Source organism: Oncorhynchus gorbuscha, linkage group LG05, assembly GCF_021184085.1.
Source record: "Oncorhynchus gorbuscha isolate QuinsamMale2020 ecotype Even-year linkage group LG05, OgorEven_v1.0, whole genome shotgun sequence".
Classification (NCBI taxonomy): Eukaryota; Metazoa; Chordata; class Actinopteri; order Salmoniformes; family Salmonidae; genus Oncorhynchus; species Oncorhynchus gorbuscha.
The window spans coordinates 71,471,712-71,488,582 of NC_060177.1; the positions used below are offsets into that span (position 1 = coordinate 71,471,712).

The following is a 16,871-nucleotide window of genomic DNA, read 5'->3' on the forward strand; positions in this document are numbered from 1 at the left end:
GCTAGAACACACTTATTTATCTTTCTACAAAGACCTACAGTGTGAGTTTCTTATTCTATAACCACCACCAACATCATCACCATCATCACCACCAATCACCATGGAGTTCAAAATAAAGGTACAAAATAATAATAACATTATCATCACCTTCATCAATCATCATCATCATTATAAACATCACCCTCCTGATCATGATTTCATTGTTGGTTCCATAATGGTCTATTGGCTACTCTGCAAGATAAACCCCTATTGTATGCAACCTTATGTTCCCATGAATTAGCCTCTTGACCCTTGCTTGATGAAGACAAAACACTGTTGTTAGTGACATGGATTGATCAAACAACGTGAATGAACAAACGAAAATCGAAATAGTCCCTCCCGTATGGTACAAACACAGACAGAGGAAACATTAACCCACAACTCAAAAGTTAAACCAGGCTACCTAAGTATGGTTGTCAATCAGGGACAACAATTGACAGCTGCCTCTGAATGAGAACCATACCAGACCAGACACAGAAATCCCAAAACATAGAAAAAGGAACATAGACAACCCACCCAACTCACGCCTTGACCATACTAAAACAAAGAACTAAGGTCAGAATGTGACAGTACCCCCCCCCCCCCCAAAGGTGCGGACTCCGGCCGCAAAACCTGAACCTATAGGGGAGGGTCTGGGTGGGTGTCTGACGTGGACCCCATTCCACAGCAGCTCCGGAGTGAAGGGCGATTCCGGCAGCGCCGGCGTGACGGATGATTCTGGCAGCTCCTGACTGACGAGTGGCTCTGGCAGCTCCTGACTGACGGGCGGCTCTGGCAGCTCTTGGCTGATGGACGGCTCTGGCAGCTCAGGACAGACGGGCGGCTCTGGCAGCTCAGGACAGACGGGCGGCTCTGGCAGCTCAGGACAGACGGGCGGCTCTGGCCGCTCAGGACACACGGGCGAATCTGGTAGCTCAGGACAGGAGGAAGACTCTGGCAGCGCTGAGCAGGCGGGAGTACCTGTAGGGAGGAGACGGAGAGACAGCCTGGTGTGGGGGGCTGCCACCGGAGGGTTGGTGCGTGGAGGCGGCACTGGATAGACCAGACCGTGGAGGCGCACTGGAGGTCTCGAGCACCGAGCCTGCCCAACCCTACCTGGCTGAATGCTCCCCGTAGCCAGGCCAGTGCGGCGAAGTGGAATAGCCCGCACTGGGCTGTGCTGGCGAACCGGGGACACCATGCGTAGGGCTGGTGCCATGTACCCCGGCCCCAGGAGACGCACTGGAGACCAGATAAGCTGAGCCGGTTTCATGGCACCTGGCTCGATGCCCACTCTAGCCTGGCCGATACGAGGCGCTGCTATGTACCGCACCGGGCTATGCCTGTGCACCGGGGACACCCTGCGCCTCACGGCATAACACGGTGCCTGCCTGGTCCCTCTCTTTCCACGGTTAACACGGGGAGTGGGCGTAGGTCTCCTACCTGACTTCGCCACACTCCCCGTGTCTCCCCCCAAATACATTTTTGCCGCTGCCTCTCGGGCTTCCAACCGCGCTGTCGTGCTGCCTCCTCATACCACGCCTCTCGGCTTTCGCTGCCTTCAGCTCTGCCTTGGGGATACTCTCCTGGCTGTGCCCAGGGTCCCTTGCTGTCCAAAATCTCCTCCCATGTCCAGGAGTCTGGAGATCGCTGCTGCTGCCCGTTACCACGCTGCTTGGTCCTTTGGTGGTGGGTGATTCTGTAACGATTGTCTTCTTCTGATGAGGAGTAAGAGAGGTCGGACCAATGTGCAGCGTGGTAAGTGTCCATTTTAATAAAGAAAACTGAACACTACAAAAATACAAAAAACGTGAATGAACAAACGAAAATTGAAACAGTCTGTATTTTTACCACATGGGACTGTTTCGATTTTTGTTTGTTCATTCACGTTGTTATTTTGTATTTTTGTAGTGTTCAGTTTTCTATATTAAAATGCACACTTACCACGCTGCACATTGGTCCAACCTCTCTTACTCCTTGTCAGAAGAAGAGGACAATCGTTACAGCAACAAACAAAAATCCAGGACACTCTAATAAGTCTAATATGGTACCTTTGGTATGGTTACATAAGACAGAAGGTTTCTTAAGCCAAAGGTTGCGTGTTCGAATCTCTTCACAAACAACTTGTGCATTTTAGCTAATTAGAAAGGTTGCTGGGTCGAATCCCTGAGCCGGACTAGGTGAAAATATATATTGATGTGCACTTGAGCAACCTATCACTTAACCTATCAGGTATCAAGTTAAGACCCTGATGCAGACTGTGTCAATGTAAAAATCTTTATTACAGCAATAGGGGCAAAGGTACAGGACGGCAGGCAGGCTCAGGGTCAGGTCAGGCAGAGGTTGGTAATCCAGAGTAGGGCAAAGGTACAGGTCAGCAGGCAGGCTCAGGGGCAGGCAGAGTGGTCAGGAGGGTGGGTACAGGGTCAGGACAGGCAAGAGTCAAAAACCAGGAGGACAAGAAAAGAGAGACTGGGGAAATGCAGGTGCTGACACAGACAGAGAACACAGGTGTAAATACACAGGGGATAATGGGGACGATGGGCGACACGTGCAGGGGAGTGGAGACAATCACAAAGACAGGTGAAACAGATCAGGCTGTGACAGTACCCCCTACCCCCTCTAGGGGCGCCTACTGGTGTCCTACCTGTCCACATACCTTGTAGACCGGGATGCCGGCGGTGGAAGTTGGCAATGAGGGCTGGGTCCAGGATGTCTCTAGCTGGGACCCAGCACCTCTACTCCAGGTCATAACCCTCCATAACCAGGATCACACACACACACACACACACACACACACACACACACACACACACACACACACACACACACACACACACACACACACACACACACACACACACACACACACACACACACACACACACACACACACACACACACACACACACACACACATACACACACCTTGACCCTCTCTCGACTCTATTTACGCTACCTAAGATGAATTGCTTTATGTTTTGATGTTCAATATCGACTAAGAGTACAATCTAGCAAATCTACACCCACACAGAGGCATGCATTTAACAGTGTATAGATGTATAGTGGGAGGTGGTAGTTACACACACTCACACACAGTATGCCATGTTCTCATTACGGGTGTCAACAATTGGTGGGTGGTTGTCGTGAGGCCATAATGTTTGTTTCCCATTTTCCATCGCCCACACAATGTCAGTTAGGAGTGAGAAACCGACCATAGAATTAGATTCCTAACCAACTCATTCTGATTCCATGACCCCAACCACAAGCAAATAACTGCTTTCGTTCTGTTCAATGCCAAGCGTTCTAAATACAAAAAGCACTTTTCACAGGAGAGTGCTCTCCAATCAAGTGTTACCTGCAGTCGTGTGTGAACTACTGCGGTTGGTAAAACAGTGAAAGTGGATTCAGGAGGTTATTCTACACAATTTTCAGCCCTCACACACCCACTCCAAATAAGTCTATTGGAAAAGAACAACCCCACACACTCCAAACATATCTTAAAGAAATATCTGTCACGCTTCACTGCACATTTTATGTTACAGAGCGACGGAACAACCGATTTTGCATGTGTAACTCTGTTTCTCATTAAGAAAAAACTAGCTATTTGACTTTTTGGTATGGTTCGTTGTGGCAGTTACTGATGCGCTTTTTGGTCAGAACAATTCTTCAACCAATAAGATTTTAGCTAGCTTGATAATCTAGCTAACGTTGCTTATAATTAAGTTAGCTAGCTTGCTTAACATTGACTACAGTATATGATCAAACTAGCTACATTAGGCTCTAGATACCGTTGTCATATTTTATTTGAAAAGGTAAAAGGTCAGTGGTGAAACTTCACAACTTGGCAACTCGAACAACAGTTTGTAATTTAGATTTGAAGTGAATTTCAAGTGAAACCTACCAGTCGGAACAAGACATTTCCGACAACTCACATAGCACATGAACGCAGCATGTCTCAATGTCTGTGTGTTCTGAGGTAGGATTGGATAGAGTGCAAACTCTGCAGCTGTGTGTCCTGTGTTAATGAGCAAGTGAGAATTGTCCAAATCAAAACTCAACCTTTAAGTAAGTCATGACGAACTCATTAACAAAACTCAATTTTGGACAAGACTGACTTTATGAACAAAATAATCCTATTTACACATTGTAGTCAAATTGACTACAAAGTGTAAATAGAAAGTGACACGAGAATACATTTTTCTGACTAATACCAATGCCACATAGGACATTTTCTATCAGATAAATTGTTTTAAACTGAGAAGATTATTTTAGAATTTGTGCTTTTGGAATAAAAATTAGACTAGAGTCAAACTAGACAAGGTCTGAAGTATCCTACTGCTCTCTCAGGAAGTACCAATGGATTCCTGTCACTGATTGGCCAGAGAGCCCACTCACCTGGTATCTCCCAGCTGGCACATAATGTTCTAAGAACCATATGTTTCTTAGAGCTTGGTGACTGTTGTTGTATGGTTATTTTACATAAAATATTCCCACAACGTTCTGGGAATGGTGCAGGATAGTTGCTTGGCTTCGGAACATTCTCAGCACATTTAAGGAACTTCATCAAATAATATCATTTTCTTGGTATTTCTTTACTATAACCAGAATGTTTCCTAAAGGTTCAAACATGGTTACATTTCATTTCAATTTTGGTCATGTTCTATGAACGTTCTCCAACTGGTTTGATATTGGGAACATTCTCAAATAATTCAGAGTACGTTAACGAACAACATTCTTCTGTGGAAATGTCAGTACTTCATCATATTGTTTCCTCATGGTTCTATTTAAAGTCATATTCTCACATTGTTCCGAGAATGTTAAGAAACAACGTTCTTCTGTGGGAATTTCAGGACTTCAGCATAATGTTTCTTACAGGTTTCCTCATGGTTCTATTTAAAGTCATGTTCTCAAGTTTTACAGAGAACGTTAAGGAAACTTTCCATAATAAATACAAGAAAACTTTAGTCACATTCAGACAACATTCTAAAAATGTTATTAAAAAACATATACATCCCGTTCTCAGCATCAACCAAACTCTCTCTATCCCCTATCATGTTAAGTGTGTTCAGGTGTGTTGGCCGAACCCACTAGTTTCTTAATGAGTGTTTGTATCCTTTGAAATATGGTCTGTTTGAATAGACTAAAATGAAAAGCTTTGTATGAGTTAAAAAATAACAAGGCATGCTAGCTCCCTCCTGGTGGCACAGTGGACAAATTCCATGGTTAGAGTCCAGGAGATCATAGATTTGAAACTCACTGACACCGTGCCACAATATAAAATAAATGTGTTTGCAGCCTCCACACAGACAGTGTGGGGAAAAAGGCGCAACAGTGCCTCTTCAACCTCAAGAGGTAGAAGAAATTTGGCTTGGCACCTAAAACCCTCACAAATGTTTACAGATGCACAATTGAGGGCATCCTGTTGGGCTGTATCACCGCCTGGTACGGCAACTGCACTGCCCACAACCGCAGGGCACTCCAGTGGGTGGTGCGGTCTGCACAATGCATCACTGGGGTTGAAAACTACCTGCCCTCCAGTACACCTACAGCACCCTATACACATAGACTTGAATTCACTGGCCACTTTAATAATGGAACACTATCACTTTAATAATGTTTATATATTTTGCATTACTCAGTATATACTGTATTCTATCCTATTCTACTGTATCTTAGTCTATGCCGCTCTGACACTGCTTGCCCAAATATTTATGTATTCTTAATTCCATTTATGTACTTTAGATTTGTATGTATTGTTGTGAAATTGTTAGATATTACTTGCTAGATATTACTGCACTGTTGGAGCTAGAAACACAAGCATTTCACTACACCCGCAATAATATCTGCTAAACAGGTGTATGTGAGCAATACAATTTGATTTGATTAATGCCTCAGCAAATTCATTTCCATGTGTCTTATTTGTGCTTGGAGTTCAAAATATGTAACACACACTAAGCTAGCAGAGTTATAAAAATTCTTATTGAAACATTTACTCCGAACGTTATCTAATAACCTATGATTTCCGTTCTCAGAACATTAAAAAAACCTCAGGGAACCATAGTAAAACGTTCTCAGACCCTCCCTGCATTACAAAATGCATGTTTCCAGAACAGGTGGAAGTTTCACTTCCGTTCGCAGGACGTTTAAAAAACATTATGTTTTACAGGTCAGGAAACTTATGACTCGTTCCCAGAACCCGGTGGTGTAGTGGAGGGTATACTCACTTCTTAAACCCCATGCTGCGTATCAAAGTAGTGTTATGCAGGTATACGACGTATCAGTTAATAAGGCTGATGGAACAGAACAGATTGTTGATAAACTATTATTTCTTCACATTTTAGGTGTAGCAAAGTGCACAACATGGTAGGCCTTTGTGCGAATGTTACAAAATGCGAGTGGTTTCATAGACAGAGACAGAAATATCTGTTAGAAATGTAGAAAGAGGGGAGATCTAAAGATGCAACAACTATAATGGATTGCTAATATGACTATGATAATGCATTTGGCTTCTAGACAATGAATGAAAGTTGAAAGAAAACCAATAGAACATGAGGAAGTCTTTATATAATAATTTTCTTCACGTTTCTATGGTGGGATTTTGGCTGTAGGCTACTTTGAAACAAGGTAATACATGTTTAATAATATGAAGTAAAACATAGTCTTCTGGTAGATGGAAAGGCTTTCCCAAAAATGACATGTTAACTATCTACAAAGTAGCTTATTTATGCCAACCTGGCAGAATGATATCATGATTATTTGCAATAATCCAGTGGCCGTTGTTTTTGCTAAATCCATCTCATGTGCTACAGAAACACTGCTAACCAAACAACAGTACAACAGTGCTTGCCTGCACACATGAAGTAAAGGGTAACTACTCTCAAAAATAAAATGTCTTATATTTTTCCCAGACCTCAGAATTGGTCTCCTGATGTAGTTTAAACATTTTCATGGACTTTAGTAGAACATCCAATTTTTCTATAACAAAAGTGTGACTTTGAGAGCAAAGACCTGATTTTAAAAAACAGAGACTTGTGAATTTCTGACGCAATTGACAGTCTCATTTATCTGTTTCAATAGTAGGCCTACTATTAGTCTCCTTGCACAGTACAGCTTGGTTTGGCCTGACTGTAAAATACCAATATGGGATTGATAATTTTAGGTCATTGAGTGTATGTCACTGTTTGTAATAGAATTATTAACACAGGGTGCCGTTTGGGATTTCTTTTGCTCAATTACAGTATACCCACTTCTCCAGGCACCACTACATCACTGCCAGAACCAATGAGAAACCAAAAATGTGCATTCCCACAACTTCCAAGGAATGAAATGTCTCAGGTCTAAATTAGTCCCTGATTAGAGGATAAAATCAACTGTGCAGCAGTGCTACAAATCTGTATTTTGACAGCACACCTTGTTTTACAGAAAGTATCCATATCCCTTGACTTATTCTACATTTTATTATGTTACAGCCTGAATTCAACATTTATAAAATAGATTTTGTCACCCTAAATGACAAAGTGAAAACGTGTTTTAGACATTTTTGCTAAATAAATGTATTGAAAATTATATACAAAAATACCTCATTTACATAGGTATTCACACAAACTTGGCAGTGATTACAGCTGTGAATCTTTCTGTGTAAGTCTCTAAGAGCTTTGCACACCTGGATTGTACAATATTTGCATATTATTCTCTTTAAAAATCTTCAAGCTCTGTCAAGTTGGTTGTTGATCATTGCTAGACAACCATTTTCAATTATTGCCATAGATTTTCAAGCATATTTAAGCATAGCCATGGGAAGTAGTTGCAAATGTAGTGCACTGGTCCTTTTATAGTCCTGTATTAGCAGGCCAGCATGGTCTCAAAATCAAATCAAATCAAATGTATTTCTAAAGCCCTTCTTACATCAGCTGATATCTCAAAGTGCTGTACAGAAACCCAGCCTTAAACCCCAAACAGCAAGCAATGCAGGTGTAGAAGCACGGTGGCTAGGAAAAACTCCCTAGAAAGGCCAAAACCGAGGAAGAAACCTAGAGAGGAACTAGGCTATGAGGGGTTGCCAGTCGTCTTCTGGCTGTGCCGGGTGAAGATTATAATAGAAGATGTTCAAATGTTCATAGATGACCAGCAGGGTCAAATAATAATAATCACAGTGGTTGTCGAGGGTGCAACAGGTCAGCATCTCAGGAGTAAATGTCAGTTGGCTTTTCATAGCTGATCATTCAGAGTATCTCTACCACTCCTGCTGTCTCTAGAGAGTTGAAAACAGCAGGTAGCACGTCCGGTGAACAGGTCAGGGTTCCATAGCCACAGGCAGAACAGTTGAAACTGGAGCAGCAGCATGGCCAGGTGGACTGGGGACAGCAAGGAGTCATCAGGTAGTCCTGATGCATGGTCCTAGGACTCAGGTCCTCAGAGAGAAAAAAAAGAAAAAATCAAGAAAGAAATCAAGAAAAAAAGAAAGAAAGAAAGAGACAGAGAAAGAGAGAGATAATTAGAGAGAGCATACTTAAATTCACACAGGACACCGAATAAGATAGGAGAAATACTGCAGACATAACAAACAGCCCCCCGACACATAAACTACTGCAGCATAATACTGGAGGCTGAGACAAGAGGGGTCGGGTGACACTGTGGCCCCTCTTGGGGGGGGGGGGGGGTGTCGCCAATCCATACAGGAAGATCACGTCAATAGTGGCCGGGGACTTTAATGCAGGCAAACTAAATACATTTTACCTAATTTCGACCAGCATGTCACATGTGCAACCAGAGGAAAAAAAAACTCTAAACCACCTTTACTCCACACACAGAGACTGATACAAAGCTCTCCCTCGCTCTCCATTTGGCAAATCTGACCATAATTCCTCCTGATTCCTGGTTACAAGCAAAAACTAAAGCATGAAGTACCAGTTACTTGCTCAATATGGAAGTGGTCAGATGATGCGGATGCTACGCTAAAGTACTGTTTTGCTAGTACAAACTGGAATATCACTGGATTAATCCAATGGCATTGGGAAGTATACCACCTCAGTCACCGGCTCCATCAATAAGTGCATTGATGACGTCATTTCCACAGTGACAGAACATACATTTCCCAACCAGAAACCATGGATTTCAGGCAACATCCACACCAAGCTAAAAGCTAGAGATTCCGCTTTCAAGGAGCGGGACACTAATCCGGACACTTATAAGAAATCCCACTATGCCCTCAGACGAACAATCAAACAAGCAAAGCTTCAATACAGGACTAAATTGAATCCTACTACACTGGCTCTGATGCTCGTCGGATGTGGCAGGGCTTGAAAGATGTTACAGACTATAAAGGGAAACCCAGCAGCGAGCTGTCCAGTGACGCAAAACTACCAGATGAGCCAAATGCCTTTTAGGTGCACGTCGAGGTAAGCAACACTGAAGCATGCATGAGAGCACCAGCTGTTCCAGATGACTGTGTGATCACACTCCCCACAAATGATGTGAGCAAGACCTTTAAACAAGTCAACATTCACAAAGCCACGGGGCCAGACGGATTACCAGGACGTGTACTCAAAGCATGTGTAGACCAACTGGCAAGTGTCTTCACAGACATTTTCAACCTCTCCGTGACCAAGTCTGTAATACCTACATGTTTTAAACAGACAAACCACCATAGTCCCTGTGCCCAAAAAAGTGAAGGTAACCTGCCTAAATGATTACCGCCCATAGCACTCATGTCGGTAGCCATGAAGTGCTTTGAAAGGTTTGTCATGGCTCACATCAACACCATCATGCCAGAAACTCTAATCAGGGACTGAATCAGACCTGGGACACCAGTTGAGTTGAATCTGGCAGTCCTCTGGACCTCAAGGCTTGTATTTGAGTATCCCTGGTTTAGGCGGATCGCCATGCAAGAAGGTTTTGGAGGGACCCATTGGTTTAGTGAGAAAGCCTGCCACTGTGTGTATATGTGAAAGAAACCTCAATTGAACCAAGGTGGGTAGCTGCTGGTGGTATCCTTATGTTATTCCAATCACACATGTATGTGTGTATTTGTACTTGCGTGCATTTGTGTGTATATGTGAGTGTATGTGTGTGTGCACACCTTTGTATACTGTATTGTTGGCCTGGCAACATGTAACGATTTTGAAGAAATCGCCTAAACACTCACACAGTCATCCTCTCTGGGAAAGCTTCTCTTGTAATGTATTGTGTGTGTAGCAACACTAGAACTAAAGCCCTACCAGAAATTTCACACCTGTTCCTCATCCTGCTTGGCACACGGTATGTATGTGCATGTGTTACATTGAATTGGCCATGATTGGCCTGCCAATATTTCACCCTGCACAGTGTAAGCAATATGTCAATCTCTGTTTGTATTCTCTCTTGCTCTCCTACCCCCCCTCTCTCTCTCTCTCTCTCTCTCTCTCTCTCTCTCTCTCTCTCTCTCTCTCTCTCTCTCTCTCTCTCTCTCTCTCGGTTAGAGCATAAATAATCATGTCCATCAGTGTGTGGGTACGTAACTGCTTAGAGTGGTGCATGGAGGCAAGACAGATCTAATCATTTCAGACAGTAAATCTGAATCTGAATAACTGATTTTTTCATAGGTCATAGTACTAACTGACATTTACATTTTAACACAGACTCTCCTACTGTCTCTTTCCTTGGCCCAAAATTGTGTGTGTGTGTGTGTGTGTGTGTGTGTGTGTGTGTGTGTGTGTGTGTGTGTGTGTGTGTGTGTGTGTGTGTGTGTGTGTGTGTGTGTGTGTGTGTGTGTGTGTGTGTGTGTGTGTGTGTGTGTGTGTGTGTGTGTGTGTGTGTGTGTGTGTGTGTGTGTGTGTGTGTGTGTGTGTGTGTGTGAGTGAGAGAGAGAGAGAGAGAGAGAGAGTGTAAGGAACATATCTTTAAGTACTAACAACCACAAGAAGGTGCTGAGTAAAAGGAACACATGGGGTCCTTTTTTGTTTTGTTACGTATTCTTGCCAAGAGAGAAGGAGTCTTGATATTGACTAAATGTCTTAGCCATGACAGATCTGTATTCGTACTGGGACCAACTCTGACAACAAGAGATGATTGAGGACCTGAACAGGACACACACACACACATACTGAGATAATACATAGAGCTACAAAGCTCTTTATCCAGGCTTTGGTTTGATCAAGACAGCAAAATTGAATTATATTCTGAGAAAATGAAGCAGTCTGTCTTCAAATAGGTAGGCTAGTATCCTCATGGGGGTGAGGGTTAGATTTTAGGGTGAGGAATGGAGGGGGTGGGGACACCGAAGAAAATGTAAAATTCATCAGGTAATTTTATCATTTAGATTACATTTTCAAGTTAGAGTGGAATAGCAGGCACTTGTCTTCATGATGCCATTAGGTCTGGTCAGAAAGATGTCTTTCGATTTACATTAGATAACATGGACGGGGGACCTGATCCTCAATCTAGATCAGCACTCCTACTCTGAGACGTTCAATAAATACGGCTCATTTTTTGCCCTTTACTTCTCAGATCTCCATCTCTCTATTTCCTATTTTATAAATAAATGTTTAAAAAAGGTCGTAAAATTATGAATGAAAATGGAGTCTGATTCATATTTTGGTATTTGCTCCATTAGTCCATTGTTGATATAGTCCCAAAATGTTTTGCATGTCAGCAATCAAGTTTTCAAGATATGTAACTTTCAAAATACAGTTTTTAATTTTAACTAGGCAAGTCAGTTAAGAACATATTCTTATTTACAATGACAGCCAAGGAACAGTGAGTTAACTGCCTTATTCAGGGGAAAAACAACAGATGACTTTTACCTTGTCAGCTCAGGGATTTGATCTAGCAACCATTCAGTTACTAGCCCAATACTTTAACCACTAGGCTACCTGCTTCCCCTAGGCTAATCTGGCTTGTATGATGCATTTTGCATCATGTGATGCTGCGTTTGGCTTCATGTGATGGAAAATGCATCATAGGTGCAAATGTCGGTATTTTGAGGAGGACTGGTCCTAGACCGCCATCCACTGGATATCTCTAGATATCTACATTTATTATCTGAATAATACTAAAACTTGGTCTTCAAAGCTATCACTAGAGGACGCTGTTACATTATAAACCACCTCTTCATACAGGCAGGTGTTCGCTGTCCCTCTTTGCTTTATGGCCCTGAACCTGATCCACTACAGGCTTGTGCAAGCTTTTGCTCCAACATGCTGGAAAGATGTAAGGCTGTGGCCAGTTCACTTGAGATTAACTTTTGGATGGACAAAAACGGACAATTAATAATGTCATCTTGGTAACCAACTCCAGTGTATATTTGGCTTTGTGTTTTAAGTTATTGCCCTGCTGAAAGGTGAATTTGTTTCCCAGTCTTTTGGAAAGCAGACAGAACAAGGGTTTTCCCTAGGACTTTTCATGAGCTGAACTCTACTCCATTTATTTATTTCCTAAAATACTCCCTAGTCCTTGCCAATGACAAGCATACACATTACATGATGCAGCCACCACTATGCTTGAAAATATAAAGAGTGGTACTCGGTGATGTGTTGTGTTGGATTGGCCCCAAACATAACACTTTGTTTTACTTTGGTGCCTTATTGCAAACATGATGCATGTTTTGGAATATTTGTATTCTGTACAGACTTCCTTCTTTTGACTCTGTAAATTAGGTTAGTATTGTGGAGTAACTATAATGTGAATGATCCATCCTCAGTTGTATCCTGTCACAGCCATTAAACTCTCCGGAAGCCTGTATCTTTGTAGTGTCTGGCTGTATTGATACACCGTCCAAAGTGTAATTAATAACTTCACGCTCAAAGGGATATTCACTGTCTCCTTTTTTAACCCATCTACCATAGGTTCCGTTGTTTGCGAAGCAATGGAAAACCTCCCAGGTCTTTGTGGTTGAATCTGTGTTTGAAGTTCACCGCTCAACTAAGTGACCTTACAGATAATTATATGTAAGGGGTACAGAGATGAGGTAGTCATTCAGGAATCATGTTAAACACTATTATTGCACACAGAGTGAGTCCATGCACCTTATGTGACTTGTAATCACATTTTTACTTCGGAACTTATTTCAGCTTGCCTTAAAGTGGGAATTGTATTGAGACATTTATATTGGACAATTTAGCCACTACACACACAATACCCCATAATGCCAAAGTGTAATGATGTTTTTATCCATTTTTACTAATTAAATATTAAAAGTCAATAAGTCATTGAGTCAATAAGTATTCAACCCCTTTGTTAATCCTTTAGCCACAATGGAGAGGGGTGAAATGTTAGTCTAGATGCATTAACATCCCGTGTCCAGAGTTTGATTCAAGTTGAAAAATAATACATTTATTTGTCGTTGTCCTGGATACAAAAATGCATTGAATTCTACCAAAACTAATTCTGATCATTAAACTAAAGGAACAAACAGCATGATAAACATGGTCTGGCATGGTCAAAAGACTGTGCAGCCATTCCAGTCACTCCCAGTAGGCCTTGGAGCATGTATGCCTTCTAACTTCCTCCATTGGCCTGTAGAGGGGGTACACACACTTGACAGGGGATTAACAGCAAACACACATACAACAGAAATGCATTGAATTGGAAACATGCCGATATACAATATGACATATTTGGCTCCTACAGTGTGTATGCCAGTGACACAAAATCTCAATGTAATCCACTTTATATTCAAGCTGTAACTCCACAAAATGTAGGAAAAGTCAAGGGGTGTGAATACTTTAAGGCACTGTATGTATACAGGGCATCATTATATAAACATACATAGACAAACATGTGTTTTCCAGTTTATAAAGTATTTAATCTATGTGAAAAAAACAGCAGGAATCTGCCTCCACATTGGCAAATAAAGTGCAGTAACCGACAGTGTAAATCACAATACTGTCAAAACCATAATAAAATTAAAAATTAAAGTTTTATAAAAACACCATAAGGATTGAGATGGCTTCTTCCCTTTGCCCAGAGCAGACCTACAAGCTTCAGCCAACACCTATGATTTGATAAGGATGAGCTTGTTTCAGATTTGCACTGGTGTTAGGAAATTGATTGTATTGATGTATTGCCCAGAGCAGACCTACAAGCTACAGCCAACACCTATGATTTGATAAGGATGAGCTTGTTTCAGATTTGCACTGGTGTTAGGAAATTGATTGTATTGATGTATTTCCCTTAATACATTAAATCACCTGATCAAGATACAAATTATTCACATTTAGCTTTACAGACAGTAGTTATTACTCTGGTACCCAACAGCTTGCTGGGGTTTATCACACAGTATAGGCCTTTATGTCAGCCCTTGCAAAATGTCCAAAAAGGCAAACACACACACACATATATATATCTCCTGCCAGCAGTACAGCAGATATACATTTCTCTCACCATGTACGGTCTCTGTGGGTTTCTCTCAGATACAGCCCAGCCAGTGGCAGAGTTGGTAAACATTTCTCTGAGCAGTTATGAGGCTGTGGCCACGCAGAGACACATAAAAACGTGTGAAATCGATCAAGTTTCTTCCTCACAGTCCAAGTGGATTAGGTGGACTTTAGTCCAACATTTTGGACTAATCCACCTAGTGGAAGTGCATATATACAGTACATTTCTCTTGAGTCTTCCTCAGAAATATATTTCTGCTAGTCTTGTTAGTGGCAAAGCGTATATATAAATATATGGCTAATGATGGGGTCAGTGACACAGAACGTCGGTCTCAAACTGCAGCAGCTGTCCCATGAAGGCCAGGTTAGGAGAGATGACCTGGCGTCGCTGCTTCACGAAGTCGAAAGCCTCGTCCAATCGGACGCGGCGGGCGTGGATGAGGTAGGCCAGACAGATAGTGGCCGAGCGAGAGATGCCGGCCTGGCAGTGCACCAGCACACGACCACCACTCTCCTTCACCGAGTCTACAACAGAGAAGGTACAGAGCAGGGTAGTTAGCTTTGAGCTCTGTATTTTAGCAAACAGTCTCAATAGTCTAAAATGGTTTCCTTCCTCGTCTCTTCAATCTATATATATGTGAAAAAAATGTCCCAGAAATTGGCAATCTTTCACCTGTCCTACATTTTCAAATTAAGGAGAGGAGACAATGGTCGTGTTCCCCTGCTCAGACGTTGCTGACGCATGCCAGATCTTACAATGCCTTGATAGATACTTTACGTACCAGCTTACCACATCATATGTTATATTAATCTGGTGCACAACGCCACAGTCGATGACATGGAACACAACCATTGGTGGATGATTGCAACGTCTGAGCAGGGGAACCTGACCAATGTCTGCGTACCAAATTAGAATAAGGTGCCTTTTGGGACACACCCAGAAGGTGATGCTAGTAGTAGAACTGACCTATGAAGGCGATGGCCTCAGGGAAGCGGGCTGCGATGTCTGCAGCCAGGCTGTCCTCTACAGTGAGTCTCATGTATTTTAGGTCCTCTTCATACAGGTTGGGGCTGGAGGAGGACACGTTGAGCACTGCCGTGATCCCCGCTGCAGTGAGATTTTCGCGCCTTGAGGAATGAACTGCACTGCCCAGGAACAGGAAGGGGAGGAGCTCCACTGGACCCTCCTGTTAATCGAATACAAACCAACCAATCAAAAACAATAACCAACCAAAACATGACTTTGATTTCAATCCATGAAGGACTAACATCCCAAACCAAATGAAGTAGTGGACAAATGCCTGAGAAAAATGTCCTCATGCAACTGTTTCAGTTATTTTCCCAGTCTCTCACCTGATCATAGGGTGGTGTTTTCCGCCCTGTCACGCTAGGCTCTGGGTCCATCATTGCAGGGCTGTGTCCCAGCAAGCCTGGGGAGTTGAAACAGACTTCTGGATATTCTTCATGGAACCCCTCAAAGCCACCTGCCATTAAGAAACATTACAATGACACTCAGCAGCTTATGACATAACTCCTTACCTCTTCTGTACCAGATAGGAACATGACCTAGTTAGATGATGGTTTGTAGTGGAAATTATAAAAAATGTATGTAACGTAATAATATGGTTATTATAAAATTTTGGCCTAAAAATATGAATTAACAACTCCAGTTTTGGACTTTTTGGGGTATTCTTGTTTTATTTTGTAGGCCATTTGATTTCATTCAAAATGTATCTAATAGTCGACTTGTTTTGCTTTGTAGCCTGGTAAATCTCACCTTTTAGAAAGCAGATCTGTGCTGAGCTGGATTGGACATCGGCTTGTAAAGCGTTCAGCAGCATACTGGCCAAGCTCTCCCCTTTCAGTTCGGCCATAGAAAGGCTACTCTCATCAAGCACCACCATTGGCGAGAAATCCCCCCTGCACAGCCGACCAAGGAGGTCCTTGTCCGCGACCAACCACTCCAAACAAACAACGGAGCTCTTGGACCGACGCCGGAGCATTGAGTTCCAGTTGACATTGCGGGACTCAGAGATGTGAGTCCTGGAGAAGGCAAGGAAAGGCCGACAGTCCAGCAGTACACAGCCGCCTGAGGTGAACTGGTCCCGGGGAGTTCTGAGGATGTGGGCCAACTCAATACCAGTTATCTCCAGAGGCTCGCTGCTTGAACACATTATTTAGTTCTGGTCCCAAAAATAAACAGGTAAAAAAATTGTCGCTTTGATTTTTTTCTCCTGTGGAAAGTTATAGACTAGCCTAAAAGCAACAAAATGTTTGGCAAAACACACTTGTTCTTGATCAGAATATATTTCAAACTTGATCAACTAATTAAAACAATTTGACTTCAGTCAGAGAGTACTGAATGTGACTATTTCCATAAACAATTCACCTCGAAATTAGTACTAAACTGTCTTTACTTCTTGTTTCTTGTTAAGAGATGGGATGAGATTGGAGGGACAGGGTTTTATACCAAACTGCTACTCCGCCCTCTTTTTCCAC

At 42.5% G+C, this 16,871-nt stretch overlaps 1 protein-coding gene across 1 annotated transcript; it reads right to left on the reverse strand.

The window, feature by feature from the left end:
* Positions 1–13,313: 13,313 nt before the first annotated feature.
* Positions 13,314–16,871, reverse strand: dusp2 (dual specificity phosphatase 2). Its single transcript, XM_046348691.1, has 4 exons — positions 16,150–16,871; positions 15,726–15,856; positions 15,340–15,559; positions 13,314–14,897 (listed from the first exon to the last, which is right to left on the reverse strand). Exons 1-4 carry the CDS (start codon positions 16,544–16,546, stop codon positions 14,683–14,685), a joined length of 963 nt encoding a protein of 320 aa, XP_046204647.1. The 5' UTR covers positions 16,547–16,871; the 3' UTR covers positions 13,314–14,682.